The following is a 23,244-nucleotide window of genomic DNA, read 5'->3' as shown; positions in this document are numbered from 1 at the left end:
TGGAGAACGCTCGTACCGGTTTTGGCCCGTCGCGCCAGCGGACAGATATTCCCGACTCCGTTAACCGCCTTAATTGCGCCCGGTTCACGCCCCGCTCGAAATCACACCGTGACCACAACCCCGACACAATCGGTCCGATAGCGAGAGCGATCCGTTAGCGATAACAACAACGGAGCGTGATTCCGCGAGTACACGTCAATCACATGCGATACAATATACGAAAATTCGCTTGGGGAGTTTTGTTGAGCGCGTTTTCCTCGACTTTTGACATCACACAATAAATTATTGGTTACACTCGCTCCCGCGTATTATGTCCAAGATTAGAGGAGATGGTAGGTGTTCACAATTTTTGCAGAGGTGAGAGGGGGAAGAATATGTCGTGGATGCGACACAAACGATACGGAGTTCGGGGAACGCACGAGGAGGACGGGCGTCCCTCCGACTTCGAACTGACGTGAGTTTGTTGGCTTCGCTTTACCCCCGAAGAACCAAGCGAGTCCGTGCCCCCTTCTCGTTTTCTCTCCCCCCCCCCCTTCTCTCTCTCTCCTACCTGTTCACTTCTCTCTCTCTCCCTTTCTATCCTTCTGTCTCCTCTCTTTTTCTCTCGTACATATACATTCTGTAATAGTTCTGTCCTTCTCGAATGTACCCACTTCTTCTCCAACCACCTCTCCAACGCTCACCTTCCAGCTGCACGATCCTGCCTTACCTCCCACTTTTCTTCTTTCCCCTTCCAACTGTTCACCAGTTCAACCGCGAATGTCTCCTTCTATTTCGTAGCATTCGAATCTCCCTTCTCGCTTCTTTTGGCCCCTTCCATAATCTTTTATCTCTCTTTCATAGCTTGCTCCGTTCTTTTCTCATTTTCGGTTTCTTTTACTTTATTCCTCTCGTCACCGCGTTCCATCTCTCCTTTTTCATCCAATCCGGCCTGCATTCCTATCTCTGGATCTCTGTCCGTCATCCTCGGCTGTCTTTCGTCCGGACGAATTTGGACCTTTCCTCTCTCAACCTCTTCATCTTCCTCTATTTCACGTCTCTTTTTCTTTTTCTCTCTTGTATGCTCGTTCAATCTGAGATCCCAGGACTAGACTCTCTACCATGGCGATCACATGGTCCCAGCGTTGAAGTCTCTCGCTCTTTCCCTCCTCCTGCACCCCATCGCTACCGTTTCTCGCGAAACTCACACGCGCGGAGTAAAAGTGCCGTGCGACCGCGCACGCGCGCGCGCACGCATGCACGCACGCACATATGCACGTACACGTTCTCATACACGTACTGCGCATAGACAGGCGCGTTCATCGAATGACCATGTCATTCGCGTGCCATGTATTTCGACTCTCAGCTGATCCGATCATTTTCAATCTTTCTCATGATTATCAATTCGACCTTGCTTCCTGAACGTTCCACGCCCGAGGCGTCTCCCACGAGAAAAGGCACGATGGTATCACAAATAGCAGCGAGATCGGAATAATGGCAAACTCGCGCGATGATTTCCAGGAATGTCGAGACACACTCATACGAGACACCAAACTATGTTTTTGAATAGCTATCCGATTAAAAGTTTATCCTCAGTTTATCTATCCTACGATCGGATCTTTGTAATTCCGAATTTTCTCAAGAATAATCCAAGAAAATTATCGCAAGTAATGTATTACTTGCGATTGTAATAAGTTTAATTTTATGCAAATACATTGAGCAAATACTCTCGTCGCAATGAAATTTCTACATTCTCACTCTTTTAACACGAATCACGATCGATATACGTTAAATATAACATTTCAATAGAATCCGGCACGGACCGCATTTGCGATCGAGGCCGCAAATGGATGAAATACGATGAAATACTTGATCGGATACAGAATGCTGAGTGGTATCGTGAGACACCTTGATATTGTGTGCAGATTTTTGTCCGCAATTTTATTGTCCGCGGCGGAGGCTCGCTTTGTCCGATCCTGAATGTGTGTCGCGTCGGAAATGAAACGGAATACGCATATATACATCCCCCCCTCCCTTCAGCCTGCAATCATTGCGCAACTCTCATTATTCGAATTGTTCTGTAACATTGAACGCGCGCATTTGGATTAACTTCGACCGCGGAAATATTTATCGATTGTGTTAAAGCCTTTGTCACATCCACCTGCGCGTGTTCACCGATCCGAGCTACGTCCGAATGTCGTTTGAAGAGTAATTCACGAGAGACAAAGACGATCGATTACGTTAGTGGCACATTGAATTCTGTGAATTATGTAATTCTTTAACCTAGAAATTTATAATAATTTCAAAACGAGAAAACAGATTCATACTGATGAAAGTACACCGTTTAAAAAGCGTAATCGTTGTTCCGCGATATCTGCCATATGCGGGTCAATGATTGGCGGCGAGTATTTGATTGATTAACCGCTAGCATATTAAAGGCTTCATATTAAAGATATCTCATATTCTTGCCTTTTGTATAGAAATCTTTCACCAATTTGAAATCGAATTTCTCTCAATGATAATGTCACGAAGGGAATTATTATTTTTCATATTTTTTTAAATTTTACATTAAATATCGCTCTCTGTCGAGTTTTTAAATTACAAACATTTTGTAAAAATTAAATTTGAAATTCAATGAAGAGAATCGTTGCATCTTTATTCTTTAAATTATTATTATGTCGAAAATATATATTTATTCATCTAAAACTATACTGTCTCTCTCTCTATGTTTTTATTTAAAAAATACTCGATTTTAAGTCGATTAAAACATTTGTGTGAAAAAAAATGGCACTAAACTAGGTGGCTTGGCAAATTTAGAACGTGTACCAAAATATGCGAAAATACCAACGTTCTCACTAGCTCATTTTCTTAAAACCTGCTGAGGTACATACGTGATCTTGATTCGCAAGTAAATTTACTCATTTGTTCATAGCGGGATTCAAAAGTAGTATAATATTTTCTAGGAAGAGAAACAAGAAGATAACGAGGTAGAAGGCATCTTCTCTCATCGTTCGGACATTCGTTTATCGTACTATTATTTCCTTTCGTTCGAGTTTGTTTTACCACTATCTGTGTCAGAATTAATGATAGAATTCGTCTTTTCTTCGTCGCTTCTCAGTCACATTGTCGCACTCATTTTCTTTTTTCTACGCTCTTTCTTGGCCTCTTTCCAATCTTTTCAAAGTAAGAAAACATACGTTGCACGCCAGGGCGATGGTGGTTTGCATAAGACAGAAGAGCGTGGCTCACGAAGAGAAAGAAAAAGAGAAAGAAAAAGATATGATTGAATTCGGTGGTGTAGATACTGCTATTCTTTAGATTCATTTTGAATCTAATTTTAGTCCTATTGTATTTTCTCAGAAAATATCACATATTATCTGGCAAAGAATCTATCTGTAGTTCAGTTACCAAATTATAGTTGTTAACAACAAACACAAACTTTTTCGTTTAAAAAGTGCACAATTTACATTCGCTGTGTGATAAATTGCAATTTCTTTTGCGTTTGAAATGTTTCACAATTAGACGCTATATACAATTATTATAAAATTATTTGAAAATGCCATTGTTAATCTCTTAACGTGAAATTATTGATAATTCCGGATAAATTGATGTTTAAATCTCAATCTGATTTGAATTACATTTTTCGAATGGTAATAGTTGCGTAGTAGAAGCTAGTTTACATTAAAATTGCAGATTTGCATATCGAATTAAATATGTATAAATCACATATTATAAATTAAATATATATGTATAATCGTTTGAAAACCAAATATTTCTTTTTTGATCGACACATTGCAAGAGTGATTCGATGGTCGATGGTGTGATTTATCGATACCATATCGATCGACCTATAGACACATTGTCAGACAATGTTGACCGTCAGCAGCATATTCGTCGCGCTCACCCGGGAGATTAACTCGCCTATCGATACTGTTTACTCGCCTACCGATCTCCCGCGTTCGGTCGTCGAACCTACACGAGAGCGCAACGTCGATCGCAATATCGAATTGACTTTTACCTTGGCACGCGAGAGGCCCGGGGTTTTCTATAACGGGCGCTGCGATCATTTTTACAGATCGCGTTACACAACCCGATATTTTACGGCCACGACGTGTCGATTTTCGAAGAGCCGGGAAGAGCCTCGGTAAAACGCACTCGGCCACTTTGTCGGCGCCCCGAGAGGCAAACTCTACACCGCATTTCTGGCTCGTTCGAATATTTCGGGGCACCGACCACACGAACCTCGACACGACAACATGTATGCACGATCACTCGAGAAACCCGAAAACCCGAGAATTACGAGACATTTCGGTCGGGTACCTTATAGGCGCCAGAGTATCGCCGCTGAAGGACAATGGTCCTTCCGGCTTCCATTGCCGAGTGAAACCAGATTCGCGGAGGAAATTCGAAATGTCCACAAGCGTCCCCGCGTGGGACCATGAAATCCACGAGCCCGCACCTAATATCTTTTCGTCTCGAGTGGCTCTCGAGTTGCCAGACCCAAAGTTTCTGACGACGCGATAGGCGTAGCTAAGCCGACGATGATCGTTTTTGAGTGCGATCCTGAGCACGGTGAAGGAAGAAACGGACGCCCAAATTTTTGATACCGCCATCTCCCTGAATTTGAACCATATATCAACGGAGATCATTAGCACTCTCCATTCTCCATTTATAGCTAATTTATAGTTTATAGCTAATTTATCCTGCGTATTATACATCTAGAATCAACACGATGTATATATTAGATGTGCAAGACATCATTCGCGTGAATCTTAATGTCATTTTGCTGCATGAATTTGGAAACTAATCGAGAAACTAATCCCTGATTGAAATAATATTACTCGAGGATGTGCTTTTATTTCTTTTAAAGATTATTCAATATGAACTGAGCTTTAATTTGTGATATTGCAACGAGAAATATCCTTTGATAGCTTTACAGTTCGCTGGTCCAAGGAGCCGAATATATCGAGTCATGTACAGGGTGGGCCAACTATTCGCTTCTTTCCATATACGTAATTCAAACGTATACAATCAATATACAATATACAACACACACGCACACACACACACACACACACACACACACACACACACACACACACAATCGACTTCTGAAAGATTTTCTTTAAAATTGTTTTATATTTCAATTTTTTGTACTTCCTCACCGTATTTCTATAATAACATTTTATTTCACTAACGTACAGGACATTTCAAGAAGATGTACGTTAGACGTCGCTTTGTAGAAAGCATTCCGTTTCCGGCGCAAATAATTTCATTTAATATTCAACTTCTCTATCCAAAGATTCGTGACGTTGTTCGAAAAACACGAATTTATAAACACGAAGAAAAAATGTATGGGTAAATGTATGTTTACCCGAAATTTTTCACCGGCTGCAAAAAGCTCAGCGGGAATCTCACATTTACTGGCGTCTGTTTAGTGTTTTGAGAAAGCGGCAGAGGTGCTCAGGTATAAAATCGGAAAACAATTCGCCTTTGTCTGGCGGAGGACTTAGAGGCACGATAATGTTAATAGTTGATTTCTCCGAGGAAACAGAAACGGAAATGGACGAAAAAAACGATCCGCTTGTACTGTCGTGTGTGCGCGTCCGTGTTTTAACCCTTTTGCTATCGCGGGTTTGGCCCCCCTGACCGTTTTTGCTGAACCGGCCGCGCTATGCCATAAGTGTACAGTTCACGCGCAAACGGTCTTTAGCATTTCCGGTTTGCTTATAACGCCTCAAAGATTTGCTTTCATAATACTCTACGGCTACGCTCTCGTTCAATCTCTATTAGGCCTTGTATTATTACTTATTCGCAGTTACTCTACTCGATCTGATCTTTTCGATCGCTTTTCGTGTCGAGCGACTTTAGTCGCCCGTGATAAACGAAAGGGTTAAATAATTTCACTTAATCTACGAAGAGAGTATTAGCGAATATAGAGTTGCGGCAACGCCATGAAAATGCATTCGGCACGTATTCACAGACGACGCTTAATTAAATCCACTAATGCGCGAAAATTTATTGCGCTCGCAAATATCGCGAGCCGTCAAGACGCTATTTCACCGATGATATCTCAAAGATACGAAAGCGAGTGTGATACTATAATGTAGCGTACTTGGTTCTTATATACGTCACTGTATGTGATGTAATTTTTTTTTTTTAATGTCCCTACTTCGATGAAGCGTCCAATGTCAAAATTTTAAAATGAAAACACGTGTCCGTGATTATCGCGGATGAGTCACACTTTGATTACTTTGAAGAAAACACAATGTTTTCGTGCACGAACGCGAAAAACGAAGCGAACATGTATCAAACGTATCGCGATGTATCGATCAAACGAGTAAAATGAGAAAATTGACAAAGAGCTCAAAGCTCAAGCGCATGTAAAGCGCATGTCTCATGACATCGGTTTCGACGTTAGATCAAACGATCGGATAAATCGATCGGATCGTTTGATGGCGATGGGCGTGTTTTTTTCTCGAGAGACAAGTCTTTTTCTCGGTTGGAATTTTTCTAAACTGCACGTTTAATTATTCGCGATCACGTAAATTCCTTTCTCTTGTTACCGGACGGTTTACCTGCAAAGAATGGAAAATCTGAGCCGTGGAGCGAGGCATGCCCAGCATGCCTTGCACGGGTCACACGCTCGGTTTAGGTCGATCCACATCGTCATGGCACCGTGCCCGCCGGCGGCGGAGAAGAGCGAGAGCGGATGAAATCTATCGAAAAATTATCGATAACGCGCACGGGTGAACGTACTACGCGGCGTACAAAAAACGGCCGTTACGCATATGTACGCATACGGCATACGCGGGATGGACGGGCGCGAAATTGTTGACACGGTGCGACGACGAGCGCCGTGCGCACGAGAACTGTTGCCTGGAATGTGGCTTATCGGTGTCGGCCGCTTGATATCGAGAGCTTATCTTGAACGAAGTCGCCTCGCCATATTCACGTACGTGTAAGGTACGATCCGTACGCGAACGCGCTCGACGCGACGATAACGCGAACGCGCGATAACGCGACGCGATTCGAAACACCACTCCGATTGTTTCGCGCATAAATGCGCCTCGTCTGTCGATTTATGTCTGTCGCCTCGTCTTTAATCCCGCGAGGATGGCACTATTTAGACTTAGAGGAACGAGCTTTCTCGTTTTGCCGTTTTATTAAGTAAACGAGCGAGAAAACGCGCTTCTTTTCTAATCGAATCAAGAGAGATCACATGCGATCTTTCCTCTCTGCTCTCATTAATCGTCAAAGTCGTTATAAGAGAATTCGATATTAATTTTTCAAAAAGAAATTCTTATCGGAAAAAAGTGTACTTGGCGATTGTTATATTAAATTAATATGGTTTGTTTTTAGTTTTAACGGGACAAACATATTCTAGTACATGAAAGAAATAATTAATTTGTAATAATTGCATCAGAGAGAGAGAGAGAGAGAGAGAGAGAGAGAGAGAGAGAGAGATGTTCGTTATTAAATAAAGTATGGAAAATAAGTTTCGATTAATATTTATTTATTTTAAAAATATTAAATTTCTTTCATGTACCAAAACACACTTATAATCTTAATAATTAAGAAAAAAAGGTCCTTTATAATTAAAAAATCGTATAATAATCGTAAAAGCTTTCATTAAATACCGTGTTAATAATTTAATGATAAATTTATGTTTATGCGGAAAACTCGATGTCGAGTATTTTAGGTTCACAACACTCCCCTTATTCGCCGAATGAAGAAGTTCATTTACACATGAATATTTTCTTTTTCCACGCTATCGTGGTATCATACTCTGTCTCGGCACGAAGTCTCAGGTATCGTCGTATCGTCTATTTATATCAAACGTAAATGTGTGACTTGGCATGTAACACGGGAGGGCGCGTGTGCGTTCCCGCGCGCACCTGAGGTTTCGCGCGCTTGACGCGCGCTATTCGCGTGCACTCGGCACTCATAGGGGAGTACGGGTGACGAGGAGGATACCCCCGGGAGTTAACATGTGCTCGATTACACACGCGATAGACAATCCCTTTCGATGAGTCACTTGCGACAAATAAAAGAGACGATCGATCGAGAAAGAAGAAGGTCGTTCCTTTCTTCCGCGAGCACGCAACGTCTTTTCACGAACGACAGGAACAACGTGCGCTTGGCTCCTTGGTTTCTCGTACCGATGCGATCATCCTCGACGCGACGCGACGCGACGCGACGTGGCGCGACGTGACGCCGATTAGCGTGCGTCACGTCGCGACACATCACGATGTGTGTGACGTCAGATTCAGCGCGGAAATTGAATCGACAATGACGACGATGCGCGTCACAGGTGATTAGCCGCACCGTAGCCGGATCGGTCGCGTGCGTCTAACTTTCAAGTCTCGCGCGAGAAATCGGTCATGGAACCACGTACGATGGAAACCACGGACACCGTGGTCCAATCGCACGAGAGATCCAACTCCGTCGTCGTAATAGAATCGATTAATTATATCCGATTCTTGACCTGAAAACTCATTGATCCGCTGGTAATTCCAGCGCGCGGGATGCGCGGAAGTGCACGTCGTCTCGCACAAAGAGCGCGGGAAAATAACGATTACGCGCTCGCTGGTGACGCCAGGTGATGATCGCGAATTATACGCGATATCCAAGATACGACTCAAAGCTTGACGGGAGTTATCCCGGGGCTGTGTAATCGAGATTCTTTTAAAACGTCCGATAAAACGTTCCCGCGCGCAACTTCGCTTTGATTAAGCGGTGAAAAATCGCTCCGCTCGATCCTGCTGTCAAATTTACTTTCTCATAACGAGGATTGTAACGCGAGGGTAAACCCGTTCGTCAATGTATTGTGTACATTGACTCACACCTCTAGTGTTCTCTCGGCACAATCTGTCATCTTCGTCGCGTATCTGTCGCGCGTGTATCGTATGCCCATAAAAATCGCGGAAATTAAAATAACAATTCTTGCACAAGAGTCGATCCACTTGGCCGTGTTTTCGAGCGACGAAGCACTCGATGGTGCAGCGACGCGAAGCGAAACGCGGAAAGTGACTGTTTTCCTATTATCTGTGCTCGTCTAATCGCGGATCATTTCCTTCTTCTCCTTCCGAATGTTTCGCTTAGTTTGAGCAAAGCAACATTTTTATTTCGGGCATTGGAGAAAAAAATGTGCCGTGCATTTGTCGCGTCAGCGATGACGAGGCTTCCGGTATATCAGGTGCGTGTGAGTTCCCCGATGAACAACAGGAAACGCAGGTGTGCACGTCGGTAGACTCTACCGATACGTTGTGGAGGAGGTCGGGTCCCAAACATACCCGACCGTATTTAACGATTACGGCGATGCGTATCGGACCATCGAACGCTCCACGCACCACGCATCACGCACCACGCACCACGCACCATGCGCAGCATGGAATTCTTGAGAAAGTTTAGGCGCGAGAGAGAGGCCCGCGTCGAGTCGAGTCGACAATGGCATCAGGTACGAGTAAATAGCGGCAGGTAATCCTGAGCCGGGACCTCCGGCTTTTCCCCTGTGAAACTTCCATTGTGAAGGTCATCGCCATGAGACGCACGAACGAAACCAAATTTTACGACGTGCCTCGACTGGCCTAAGATATCGTGAAAGATCGCGCTGCAATCGAAGGGAAATATTTCTTTTCTTTCCAAGCTTGCACCTTTGTGCTCACATTTGTGCCTCCTGATCAGAAAGCTTAGTCTGCAGTAATGCGATAAGAACATAGATTTTAAATTAGAATTAATCTTGAGAATACCTATTGCGTATCTTTTTATTTTCTTCCTCGTTTTTTTTTTTTTTTTTTTTTTGTAATAGCGAAAAGATACTTGAAAAGTTTCTAATCAAAGCTATTTCTAATTAAAGTGATAATTTTTAAAAAAGTAGAAGATACACACACACACGCGCGCGCGCGCGCGTGATAGAAAAACATGATAAACTTGCGTTACGATAAATTTTGAAAAAAATCTGCAAATGTTATTATATCCATAATAACTTTCATTACTCGTTTGAATTGAATGTACAAAGAGTTTTTATTGCAATGGATCGAATCTTATTACGATAATCACATTCGCATTCATCAACTTTATTATTAAATATAACTCGATGTAGCACTGGTAATTTTATTGTTCTTTAGGAATAGGAGAGGGATAAATTAATCTTTTTAAATGCTATCATATTTATTGTAAGTCTCTTGGTAAAATGTCTAACGAGGCCTTTATAGAATAAACGAGGTATTTATATATTAACACTAAGAGAGCCTTAATTGATAATATCGAGGAAACGTTTATTATGATGCGGCGCAAAATATCATTATTCCGTACAAAAAATGAATTGTCAAATACTTTTCGCCATGTAGTATTTTTCTCTGCACATTCTCGATAGAATAAGTATCGCTACGCTTTTATTAACATGTCGATGGATTGTTTGCATTAACTTTGTTAACTACGTTTCGGGAACCGAAACGGAACGCGAAATTCGAAAGTGCGAAGCGGTTTATCTGGATTTCGTGCGACGAGCTGATTGCAATTTCCGCATATAATAGAGAACAAGCTTGATATTCAGCATTACTTTCTGTGGACAGCGAGCTACGGGTAAATTAGTGAAATAGCGAGAGCAATAGCCGGAACTAAGTGGAACACGGAATTCATTACGGGAATGTGTTTGAGCAATTACACATCGATGTACCGTATTCGCGCGCTGTTGATTGGATTTGAGTTTATGCCAAGGAACGATATAGACACACATAATGAACTTTCAATTAGTGCCGTAGTCCCAACCTTGACAGTGGGGTCAGTGACTCTCAACGTGAACGGACTGCACAAACGTAAAAATGCCTTAACTCTCTCTAGAGGAAAGAACAATTAGAACCGTCATCGAAAAGCGCCACAGGTGATGAAATCGAAAATGCAGATTGACACAAATTTATCACGCGGCCAAATAATTTTTTCTCAATTATTTTCTTTTAACCAATTTAATTACAAATCACGTAAATCATAAATATTTAGAAATTTTCCATCTATGTTCATCTTTTTCATGAAATTCGTTTTTGAAATAATTGGTTGACAAAAGTTAATCGAGCGTAACAAATAAAATCACATTTATAATTCTGACACTCTCTTTTTTTTTTCTCGTTTTGATTGCATATCAAGAAGGGTGTTTTTCTTCTTCTTCTTCTTCATCATTTAGTTGTAAATACCATCAAATTTTATTCGAAAATTCAAAAGTAAATATTTGTTATTTTGTATCTCTCGTTGTTTAAATGATGAATCTTATCATCTTAAAAAGAAGCTCGCAATTCCGCGTATTAGACAGAAAATCAATTACGATCTGTCTCGGAACGTGAAATAAAAAAGTCAACAATATAAACGACGGCGGGTCATTGTTCGATCTGACATTACCCCCCGGCGTTATTACCGCAATTGCAATACACGAGAACTGTGTACATACACACGATCCCGATGCCGATCCCGCGCGACTATCATCATCATCGCGCTCGCTGCAGCGGCAGAGGAAACCGCGATGCATCGGCGAAATGCTCCATTTCCCAGATAATACCTCGTTGCCATGTCTCGTTATATACACGATGGGGGGGATTGGTAAGCTGTGTAGTATTTAAGTACCGTTTTCCGCGGTCTCGCGATGTGCTCAATTAATCGGCTTGATTAATGACCGTTCCCGTCAACAGCCCTTTTCCATTATTCGCCATTATTCGCGACTCGTGCAGCTTTTTTGACCCGTCCGCGCGCGTTTTTACGCGTTTCGAGAGAGGATCGCTGAACTTTGGATCGACCGTCGTTCTTGTGACGTTGTTTCAGCAATGTTGCGCAAGCGACGAGTTTCGAGCTGTAAAGTCGAAGCGCACCGCAAAGCGAAAAATTAAATTCGGTCACGAGAAAAATGATATCTCGCTTACATGTACACGTACAGAAATACGCGTACATTGAAATAATGAAGAAAAGAGATGATGGGAATGTTAATGTAATCTACGTCTACGAGCAATAATTTCGCGCGGACGCGTTGCACAAACGATAATAAAAGAAGGATAAAATATACTTTTACCGAGAATTCAAAAATATTCTCTTGAAAATAATTTCTAATAAAATTCTCTTGAAAATAATTTTATTTCCAGAGAAGAACGTGTATCGTATTCACCCAAGTAAAATTAATTTTCCGATATCACACCTTTCCTCGCTCTCGCTAGTCGCGGTAGTTTTAACGTTTGCTTTCCGACTGGAGAAGCTCAGGGATACGACAGAACGCTAATCCCACCGAGAAATACATCGATGTTGAAATGTGTTCCGATGCTATCCCCTTTTCCGATTTTAATTCCACCATTTAAAGTTTCGTATTTCCGATCGTATTTCCAGTTTATTTGGTAAACAGCTCCTGAACTCGAGCTCCGAGTAAAGCTACTTTGTCCACCTATGTTACATCGCGACGCACAATCGAAGAATGGAAACTTGGCATCTCTGCGAATGCGATACGCTAGATTGGAATCTAACTTTTTGCCAAGTAGAGCCAAGTTCAATTGCCGATCGAACATAGCGTGCTGATGATGTGTCTACGGTCCGTCTCCGTCGTCGTAAGCCTCTATTGCCCCTATTGCTATTTCTAAAATCATCGCTGCTTTCCTTCTATTCGAGGGAGGCGATAAAGCGTAAATAGGTCGTCGAAGCGATAAGTTACGAATATGATCGAATCCGATACGATCCTCGTGATGTAGGTCAGGTTCTTCGCAGGTCTATATTTTGAGCGGAATATTTCGGATGCGATCAACCAGCGAGATGATTCGCCACTTAAGTCACGAGCGTTAGAATTATCGCTCCGCCGACGTCTGAAGCTGCACGTACGGCTGCACAGCACTTTCCAAGTAAAATTAATCTTCCGATATCACACCTTTCCACTCGCTCTCGCTAGTCGCGGTAGTTTTAACGTTTGCTTTCCGACTGGAGAAGCTCAGGGATACGACAGAACGCTAATCCCACCGAGAAATACATCGATGTTGAAATGTGTCCCGATGCTATCCCCTTTTCCGATTTTAATTCCAGCGTGGATGACCAAGCGGGACATAAAATCAGTTCGTTTCAAGGATAAAGTCACATTGCTCGTAAGACAATAAAATGATGGAATAGCGTCGCGTATAATCTTTTCGAGATTTACGGCGACGACGACGACGACGACGACGACGACGACGACGACGACGACGACGACGACGACGACGACGACGACGACGATGATCCACATGCATTTGCGTTTATGATCAAGATGACGTTGTCGATGATGTTGCAACAAGTGCGAGTAGACACAAAACTGTTTACAGAATTGTTTACAGCTGTTCCGTGCGAAAAAATGTATACATAATTTAAACAGAGCTATATTATTAGTAGAGCCGTAACAAGAAATATACGCCTCATTACGACACACAATGACAAATACATCGTTATAATCGATATATTATGATAAAGTTGTTCTACAAATAAAAGTAAACAAATTGTTCTCGATTTATAATTTTGCTCATTACATTGCCAATAAACTGCAACGTACAGGCTTCCATCGAACATATTTCATATCAGATTTAGATTATGAAACGAAGCGGCGGCCAAACAAAGAAATATCGCAATTACATTTGAGTTTTACCGTAATCTTATAAAATACTTGAAAACAACAGCATCTTCTCATTATCAGTTAAGTAATCTTCGTATTATACATGATAAGATAACTAAACGCATCTTCAAACGACATAGTGCCTTCGCTCGTGTGTTCTTTGTACCACACCAGCCATCTTTTCAGAAACGTTAGTTCAATTTCGCGTCTTCCCTTCGTATTAATTATCTTCGTATATAATCGCAAGACAATCGCCGTTACGCGCCATATAGCAGGTAACGTAATACGTGACGTAACGAGTACCGGTTGACGAGTCGACGATAGTAATGCGATAGCAGCGTGTCTCTCTCTATTTTATTTATTATTTATATCCGAATGGCTGAGTGGCTTGCAAAACTTGTGCGGCAACTCGAGTGCGAGGCACGCTCGCTAAACGCGAGCCTTCATCGAACGCATTCCCGCGTCTCGAGACGGCCAGGAAAGTGGTTCGAACCACTTAAATCCGGCGCTTTCTTTCCATACTTTCCATCGGCTGGGTTCTAGAATACTTTTGTGCCGCTATATCCTCCTCCCACAGTGGAAAATTAACGAGGGACAATATATAATATTCCATACAACAATATTATTCAATCGTCAGCTCGCGGTACGATATTTTTACCGCGAGCGAATTAACGAGTCCTCTGCGGCGCGGCGGGGGCGGGGGCGATGGTATGATCTTACCCCTCGAGGGTAAGTGCGCGATTACGAAAACTATCAAATATCTATCTCGTGTACGTCTATGTCTGTCGTGTTCCCGTGAAAATCGTCCTCGGGTGGCGGAAACCACTACGGTGTAAAAGTGAGAAAAATATAGAAGAATAAATAGAAAGAAACGCCTTGTCGGCGTTTTACTTTTCCTTCACGAGCAACGTTTAAATAACGTCTAATCTAATTTAATTTTATGTACATATGTACTCATTATTTAACGACGTTAAAAATTCTATTAAATTACGTGACTTTTATGGCGAATCTGTACGACCGTATAAATGCTATTGAAAATAGATTAATCTTTCACACTGACCATTTATAACGCACATTGCACAAATCAAATATTCACTTCGCGCACTTCGCTTCTGTAAATATGAAACAATATCGTTACGTCGATAGTAGGTCAGGAAGGAATGCGAAACGTCACGGCATCGCAACATGTTCGTAATTAAAGAAACATTACGGATTGCAGCATTATTATTTTAATGAACACTGCACTTATTACACACGCGTAGTGCGCCTTTAAGTTTGCGATATTTAAAGAAACGCATATCTCCAAGTTATCCGCGTAACGTAACCGACCTAAATCGCCATAAATTGTGCAGCCGATCTCTCTTCCAGAAGAGCGGCTTGTAGTCGGAGGAACTCGCACGGAATTATTGCCTTCCCGGAGGCATAAAAAGTTGGAGCAAAAAGATGTAATGTTCAAAAATGCGTATATGTAGCAGCATGCACATAATATGTAATATAAAAGACCGTAAATGATATATACAATTAGTACTTTTTATTGAGAAAATTCTTCTTTGTTTCTGAGAAAGTAGTTCTCATAAAAAAAGAAGAAAATATTTTCCTAATAAAAATTATATCCTGAGAGAAATTAATATTCTAACGACATTTAATTCTAAAAATTATAAAAATTCTAAAAATATTTAAATCTGTTTAATTTGATCTCACTTCAAATGTATAATCAATAAAAATATCGCAACTCTGTTCAGCTGTCCGATGCCTCCTCAAATTCCTCGATAATTAAATATAAGAATTGAAATTCTATCGAGGTTAGTCCAATTCAAATTCAAATCGGATAAAGAATAAATTTAATGCCGCCGTTATTTTTACATTATATTTACATTCTTTAAAGCTCGTGATTTGTGAAGAAATACGTCATTTACCAACATCCGTAAAACTTTTAATGTATCTCTTGGAATAAAGCTCTTAAAACTTGATAATATCTTTCGGCGGAGATTTGAAACAGTTCTCTGTATAAAGTCGAGAGCTCAGTCCTACGAAATCTTCCTTCGGGTGGAATCCGCCTAATTCCAGATTAGCTCACAGAATTAGCATGATGAACTTGACGCGAGGCGTAAAAGGCCATGAATGATGCGCATAATGTGTTAGACGTGAACAATGGATAGCAGGCGTGTCGTTGGTAGATATATACAACGTCGCCGATCCTCGTCATCCACATTGCACCACCTATATCCTCCTCCTACCCTACACCCTGCATCTCTCTCTTTTCCACCTTCCCGCGACAACTCGCGTTCATCCGCACACCGCTATCCTCTTCCTCCTTCTGCTGCGCGTGCCTCCCCCCCCCCCTCTCTCTCTCTCTCTCTCTCTCTCTCTCTCTCTCTCTCTCTCTCTCTCTCTCTCTCTCTCTCTCTCTCTCTCTCATGTTGAAAGCGGGATATACGTGGTCGGAACAGGAAACGCCATGGGAGAGTGAGCAATCGGTATTCCGTAGCTGTGTCACACACAACGCGGATTGTGATACCACAGCGGAGAACGCGCGCGCCGTAACGAGACGAACTGTAGCCGGCGCGACGCAACAGCACGAACACGTTCGATCACGGGAATGCGCTTCAAATTTGCTCGCTTCTTCCTCCGGTCCTGCATCGCCATCGTGCAAATCGGTTGTGCGTCTCGCATGTATGCGCACAAATTGTCATCCGCTTGTTTTTGCGACCAAGAAAAACATCTGCGGATGCGCTATTCGCGGAGATTTTCGCGCGCGGATTCTTAACCAAATTGTCAGACTTTGTGTTTCCGAACAAACATCTTTTTTTCTAATCAACATCATGAGGAATAAGAAAAATATATATAGATAAAATATATATAGATAAAAATTGGCGGATTATCGTTGAAATTTTATATATCATTTTATAAAATCCGAAATTGTGACGTTAAGCTTGTGATCTGAGCTTGTCATCAAAATATGTTTTTATATGGAATTTTCGAACGAGTCAAAATTAATTAAAACGTCCGAAATGCAATTGAAACATTTCTACCTGCTACCAAAAACGAAATGTTTGGCTCTAATGCACGCGATATTTTGATTCAATGCGATACATCGACGAAGACGACTTTATATCAGATCCCGATACGTTCTTTTAAGGCGATCGTTGGCTGAGTTGCTCAATGCAAATACTACTACGACGTGAAAAAATGTCATCGTTTCAACCGGACGCGCATAAGCATAAACGCAGTTACGGAGCACGGACGATATCGATTACGAAGAAGCAAATCAATATCGATGACTTGTATAACGGATGTGAAATCACCACGCACAAGCTTAAACGTACGGTATTTATCATTAAAAAAGTTATTTACTTGGTAAATTTTGCCGTAACATTCGAAAACCAACCTCTTTTAAAGTTGGCACATATAAAATATATGTAACAGTTTTGACTAATTTATCGATTTGCTTTTTAAAAAATTTACTTCAACACTGTCAGTTTTTTATATCTCTGCTTTTCCATTTCTATCATTAAATATTTCTTTAATCACTTCTAAACTATAAAAGAAATATCCATTTGATATTAAACAAGTAATAAGAGCCTGTCGGAAATATCACAACGTTTTGAGGGAAATATCGATCGTATGGTCAAAAAAGGAGTTTCGGCCGAAAAAGTGTGAGGATCGCACTTGGGACATCGCGATGTATACTAATGCAAAAACCAGCTTCTACGGATGGAATTCTGTACGCGTGCCAAAAAATGCGTCAGCCACACAATATAACTAGGAGCTTTTAGGGCGCGTCGCCCACGAGATGCACCTTTTGCTTTGAAGCGGGAAACTGGGGCGTTCGAGAGAGGCACGCCGCCGCCGCCGCCTCCCCCTCCCCCCTCCCCCCTCCCCCTCCCCCCTCCGATCTTGATCTCAACGTTCGTCAAAGAAGAGCGATAGGAGACTCCTCTCTCAAAGAATCTAGCGGGCTAGCTCACCGGTACGTCCATTACTGGTGGACGTTTCACGAGTTCATTTTCAGACTATACAGGACAGTCTTTCGTTAAAAGTATCCCGTGTCAATAGGGTGCATTCATTCGCACCTGAGCAGTATGATGCATCTCATGGTATGGGTGCGAAGTTCATGAATAAGCTGATGATGTCCCCCTCGTTTCGGACTGGTCCGTCGTCGACGTGTCTCGCTACGACGCTATTAAACTTTCTTCACACCGTTAATAATCCGCGATGTTAATTATTGTCTACCCCTCGCTTGCTGCGTCATCCGACGATGCGGTCTATATTGTATTAGTTAGCCTAAGCCGAGAACTAGCCTCAGTCGACACGATACGGTTTATTAAATTAGAGAATTAAGGCGATGCTGAACTGACGGGCGAACTCTGACGAAAACGTTCACACATCTAAATATACATAGGTACATTTATGTTATACATACATACACTCATACATACAGGCACGCATACATATCTATAAAATTTTCAGGCAAAGTATTCTCTTACATACAGGCTCCTAGGCGCATTTTTAAAAGCATAGTATTGTTCTTCCTTGTAATTCCGACCCGGATGAGTATGTGTTGTTTATAGGTTCAAGGTTTAAACTTTTGTGTACAGCAAAATGTTGTCACAAGTTAACCTCAAAAGTCGATAACAAAACTGTAATTGTCTAGCTTTTTTTTCCTCTTTCATATGAAATATATAGACCCAGGTGCGTTATTGTCTATACTTCAATTGTGCAAAAAGATTTTTAATTCTGTATAATGAAAATATAATGAGAAGAAGATTGTCTGAAAATAATCGACTCAGTCGGTATCTCTAGCATCGCCTTAAGAGTGAATAATGTGAGAGCCACATACTTGCGAGACAACATAAAACGAAAGGAATTGTTGGCTGTGGAATTATCAAAGTACATTTTTCAAACGCATAATTCTAAAAGTGCCCATGGCTATAACGTAGACATTTTAAATATGTATATAACGTCCAATATACGCATTTAATACGTATTTAAAACGTCCTTGTGCTGACTGGGTTTCTTAAAGAAAATGTATTAATCGCGAAAGAAACGCGCGTGAAAAAAATCGCATGTAATAAAAAATGTAATGATGTAATAAAAAAGAATTTCTTGTTTTAGTGCAAAATTAGAAAAGCTCATATAGGAAGACGAGCGGCGAGAATGTCCAGTACTACTCATGCCGAGCCGCCACACTTGAAATCCCTCTCTTCTCCGTATGGGTCCTTATGCATCCCTTTCGTGTCACGTTAGTACGTGCGAAGAAGAGAAGAGAGAAAGAAGAGAAAAAATGAAAAGTTGGAGAGAGGGAGAAGGAGGGGGGGAGAGAAAGAGAGAGAGAGAGAGAGAGCATATGAAATGCAGCGAAAAAAGGAAAGAAGAGGGAAAGAGGGATCCAGCAGGCATTTTTGTCGGGCAGCTGCATACCGAGGAGCTGGAAAACGCATTGTTTAAGCTGCACTCACACCGGCTCAGGTGGGTGTGTCGCGAGCGTGAAATACCGACGAAGTGACTCCGCCAAGTGAGCCTGCACTTCGAAGCGGTGCCCGCCGAGTCGCGCCGTAGATTCCAACGGGCCATCTCCATCTCCAGCGGGAGAGAAAAAGAGAGAAGCGTATTTGATCTACCGACCGACCAGAGATGCGACTCTCTCCGCGAAATCAATTCCACGTTAATCGCGAATCTCGTCCCGCTCTTCCAGGGCGCATTTCAGTTTAGCCCACTCGTCCGTAATCGATCGCGAATCGTTGAAATAATTGTTCGTATTTTTTAGTTAAAAATGTTCTTCTTCTTCTTCCTTTTCATAATCTTAGGAATTGAATATTATTACAAGTGCGATCAAATATCAAACAAAATCGTTTGAAAATCTTTCTTTAATATAGAATATGTCACATATTCGTGACTTGGAAATAAATTCAAAATTATTATTAATAATTTAATATTCTACTAAAAGATAGAAATTTCAGGAATCTTCTATAGATATTATAATTTTATCATAAATTATGATAGAGTTGTATTCAAAAGATTCAATGATGTGAGATTTTATCGCACATGTCTCATACAATGATTTTACATAATGATGTTTAATAATTATACGCTGTGCTAATGCGACAACAGACAAACAGACGAGAACGGATTGCATTAGATGCAGCATCGAGAAATATCGCATTGCAAAATAAGAAAGATCTAGCACATGAAACTGTGTCATGGTAATTTAATTTTTTTCCGTGACTCCTAACTCATAACTCTTTCGAAGACTCCCGGTTGGTTTAAAAGGCCTTTAATTAAAAATATAAATAAAAAATGAGCTTCAGCTTTCGCTATTTTGCTCCCGTTGTACACGTGTCTTATTCCTTTATTATTTTTAAATGAGATTATATCTTGCCTCTATTTCTCCTCAAATGTTTATTATCTCTATCGTACTCAAAAATGTATATAATTTTTAAATGTGTATTAGTGTTTGCAGTTTATTGAGTTTAGTGGTCCTTAGTTTCGCTAATTGTAAGTCTAAATACAAATGACTATGCAAATATCGATAATCGCTCTGGGAGGTTTAAAAGATCGCACTAAGCACATTGATAGCGACATCCAGCGGATGTCGGCTGAATTTATTTCTGCTTCCCGCTATCGCGGTAAAGCAGAAAACGCGGAGATCCATGAATGATTCGATATAAATTCAAGTAATTTTCTGGACCATCCTTTTCATTAAACATTTTTCTTTTTCGAGGATATACATACACTTTCGAGCAAATGTCAAAATCGAGATAGCTAAAAATACAAATTGCCCGCATCAAATTATTTATATTATTTCGTCTCGATTTGTCTTAAAATCGCGCTGGACTCTTTAAAGCCTATTACATATTCTTAAACGCGGCACGGGTAGTCGTCAATTATGCGATCGAATAAATAAACGAGTAATAATTAACGAGTAGTCCAGAAAACGACCGATAAAAACTTTTACAACGAGCTATGAAAGATGAACGCGCGATCCACTGTCGCGTCCACTGTTTTGGGAGTGAGCGACGCTAAAAAACGTCGCGTGCAAATGTTGCTCGTAAAAAAATTCGATGGGACGTAGGAACATAAAGGACGGCGTTATACGATAACAAGGAGCCGATCTTGCGAGCTGGAGAGCACGGAGCGTAAAGATTTGCACGCTCGCGCGCTTACATGGTCCAATGTACTTACCTGCAAATTGGTTCGTCTCGCTCGTCCGGTGGATTCAGGAAATTAGCATCGTTCACCGCTGAAGATGTCGATCCCCGCGGCGACCTCGGGCCGCCCTCCGGTTCGCCAATCAACACTTCTGTCCGACCATTTTGGAAAGGGCTGCTCGCGCGACGTTCCCCGATTCTTCCGCTCTGTACCGGTTGCTATCGAACAGATGGATGCAAGTTACATCTTCAAGAGTTAACAAATGAGGGAGAGGGCGCATTTCATTTTATGACGAATTTGTCATTTAGAGACGCGACGAATTTGCTTTCAAGTTTCGATCACACTCGGATGTTTCGTGAATCCTTGGATATTTATACTATATATCTATAATAGATATCCTTGTATACAAAAATTTTATTGCTTTTCCGAAATTTAATTCAAGAAAGAGAACAACTATGATAATGTCCGATTAGTTTATCCGATAATTGATAAAACACGTAAATCTCCCTAATCGATTATTAATATGCTAACATGTATTCAAATTATTTCGCAATATACTTGAAATAATTCTTATTTAATTACGATAAATGTACAAAATAATATTTGTAAAAAGAGTATCATGATTGTTGTTCATTGATTAATTCGGAAAAATGTTCAATAGAACAATAAATAACAACAGCTCACAAGCCTTGTGAAGGCTGAAGATTCCCATTAACGTGCCTTAACATTGGTAATTAAGTGTGATAAACTACTGATGGCAATTTACCATTCCGGAAACTGTTTAATAATTACTTAAGAAATCCGACGGATGTTGCTTATATAAGCGACAAGCGATTAGTACTGACATTATAATGTTGAAAAAAATATATGCAAGAAATCTACAATTGTAATATAATTCTGTGCGTGCCAGCGCGTGTACGCATGCGTGTTTATTATATAAGTCATGTGTATATAGTAGACATATTATACAGTAGACGTATTATATTTTTAGTATTTTTGCAATTATGGTCTAAACGTTTTGTGAAACGTAATGTGAAATTAAATTGCATTTTGTAATTTAATATTATGTTGTAATTTATTTTATTCATAAATACAAAGAAACATTTATGTTATTCATAAATGTTCCTTCATATTTAAATTATGTACTTTTTTAACGATTCCATTTCTACACAAATTAAAATTAAAATTTGCACACACGCACGCACGTACGTACGCACGCACGCACACACGCGCGCGCGCGCGCGCGCGCGCGCGCGCGCGCACACACACACACACACACACACACACACACACACACATACAGAGCCCTTTAAAAAATAATTTAACTAGGTCCTATTGTTTATCTATTGCATCTCTGCATGAAAATAAGTGATAAGTTACGTTACCAAGAGATTCGCCTCTTCGTAACTATGTTGCTTTTCCAAATCGTCTTTTCGCTGCTGCGAGATGTTTTCCACTCGGATGTCCGCCTCTTTTCCTAATCCCTTGGGAATCGTACCGTTGCTAAGTTTGGTGGAAAAAGCATTCGTCCCCAATTCCCTGAAACAATAAAGACAAGGCAGGATTAATTAAATTGTATAAGATTAATCAACCAGTCGCCGATAAGTAATAACTACACAAAATAGTAAATATTTTCCGACTTTCCCTATTGTACAAAATAAAAATGGGCCGCATTGGAACGCGTCGGCATTGTGAAAGAATATCAATCACGACAATCGCAATTTGTCACATCCGGCCTGCAACGATGCTTCCTATAGGCATCACGTATATTTTCCCGTATATTTGTACATTACAACGCAGACGCATACTGCTTTATTATGCTGCAACGGGAACATCCCAAGGAATGTTAAGCCTTCGGAAATTAATTATACGAATTATACGCTTGTGAAATGATATTCTATCGTATCTGCAAAACAAATTATTTTTAATCGCCGATCGAAGCCTCGACTCTAAGAAAATTCCATCTTTTAAGAATGAAAATTTATAAGTTGTACTTGAATTTTATTCTTCATTTTTCATATCATTTTTCATCAAGAATAAAAATTGTCGAAAACTATCAATAAAAATTTCTAGTAACAATATAAAGAGAGGAAAGATGGCTTACTTATCCGCTAAAGTGACCGTAATTTGGCCATTCGATTCGTCTTTCGGAGCGGAGTCTTCGCTTGTAGACGCTACCGCGTCATTTATCTGGAACAACAACCAAAAAATGGTTTTAATCATATTTGATTCACGACTGGATTTTATTTTCGAAAAAGAATCAAGAATTTAGAAATTAATAATCGCTAACGTTGCAGAAACGCTTTTATTTCGGTAATAATATTAGATCACGTTGCATACAAATTTAGCGAAAAGGTTATCCGCGATAATAACAAATAACAAATTCTACTCTGATAGCAATTTTTTTATTTAGTTGCAATAATTGAAAATTTGATCAAATAGAGAGTTATCGCAATCACGCGATGGTAGTACGGTTATAGTACTCAATTTAGCTTTATGAAAAACGCGCGGCCGAT

The 23,244-nt window shown here is 40.7% G+C and overlaps 1 protein-coding gene and 1 long non-coding RNA gene across 4 annotated transcripts in view; one reads left to right on the top strand and one right to left on the bottom strand.

The window, feature by feature from the left end:
* LOC105429604 (protein PALS1) overlaps positions 1–23,244 on the bottom strand; it is a 67,559-nt gene that overhangs the window by 24,331 nt on the left and 19,984 nt on the right. For all 3 annotated transcript variants that reach the window (XM_089079265.1, XM_089079264.1, XM_089079266.1), the window contains 3 exons: positions 22,833–22,918; positions 22,114–22,267; positions 20,762–20,946 (listed from right to left, as the gene is read on the bottom strand). In XM_089079265.1, coding sequence (XP_088935391.1) covers positions 20,762–20,946; positions 22,114–22,267; positions 22,833–22,918 — 425 coding nt within the window. The remainder of the gene's footprint in view (positions 1–20,761; positions 20,947–22,113; positions 22,268–22,832; positions 22,919–23,244) is intronic.
* LOC148936150 (uncharacterized) lies at positions 16,180–21,789 on the top strand. Its single transcript, XR_016139796.1, has 2 exons — positions 16,180–16,901; positions 18,695–21,789. It is a non-coding gene; the product is annotated as an uncharacterized LOC148936150 (long non-coding RNA).

This window comes from Pogonomyrmex barbatus, unplaced genomic scaffold (assembly GCF_055798465.1).
Source record: "Pogonomyrmex barbatus isolate J1 unplaced genomic scaffold, ASM5579846v1 scaffold3, whole genome shotgun sequence".
Taxonomy (NCBI): Eukaryota; Metazoa; Arthropoda; class Insecta; order Hymenoptera; family Formicidae; genus Pogonomyrmex; species Pogonomyrmex barbatus.
Note: the sequence above shows the minus strand (reverse complement) of the source record. Positions and strands in the feature narration are given on the sequence as shown.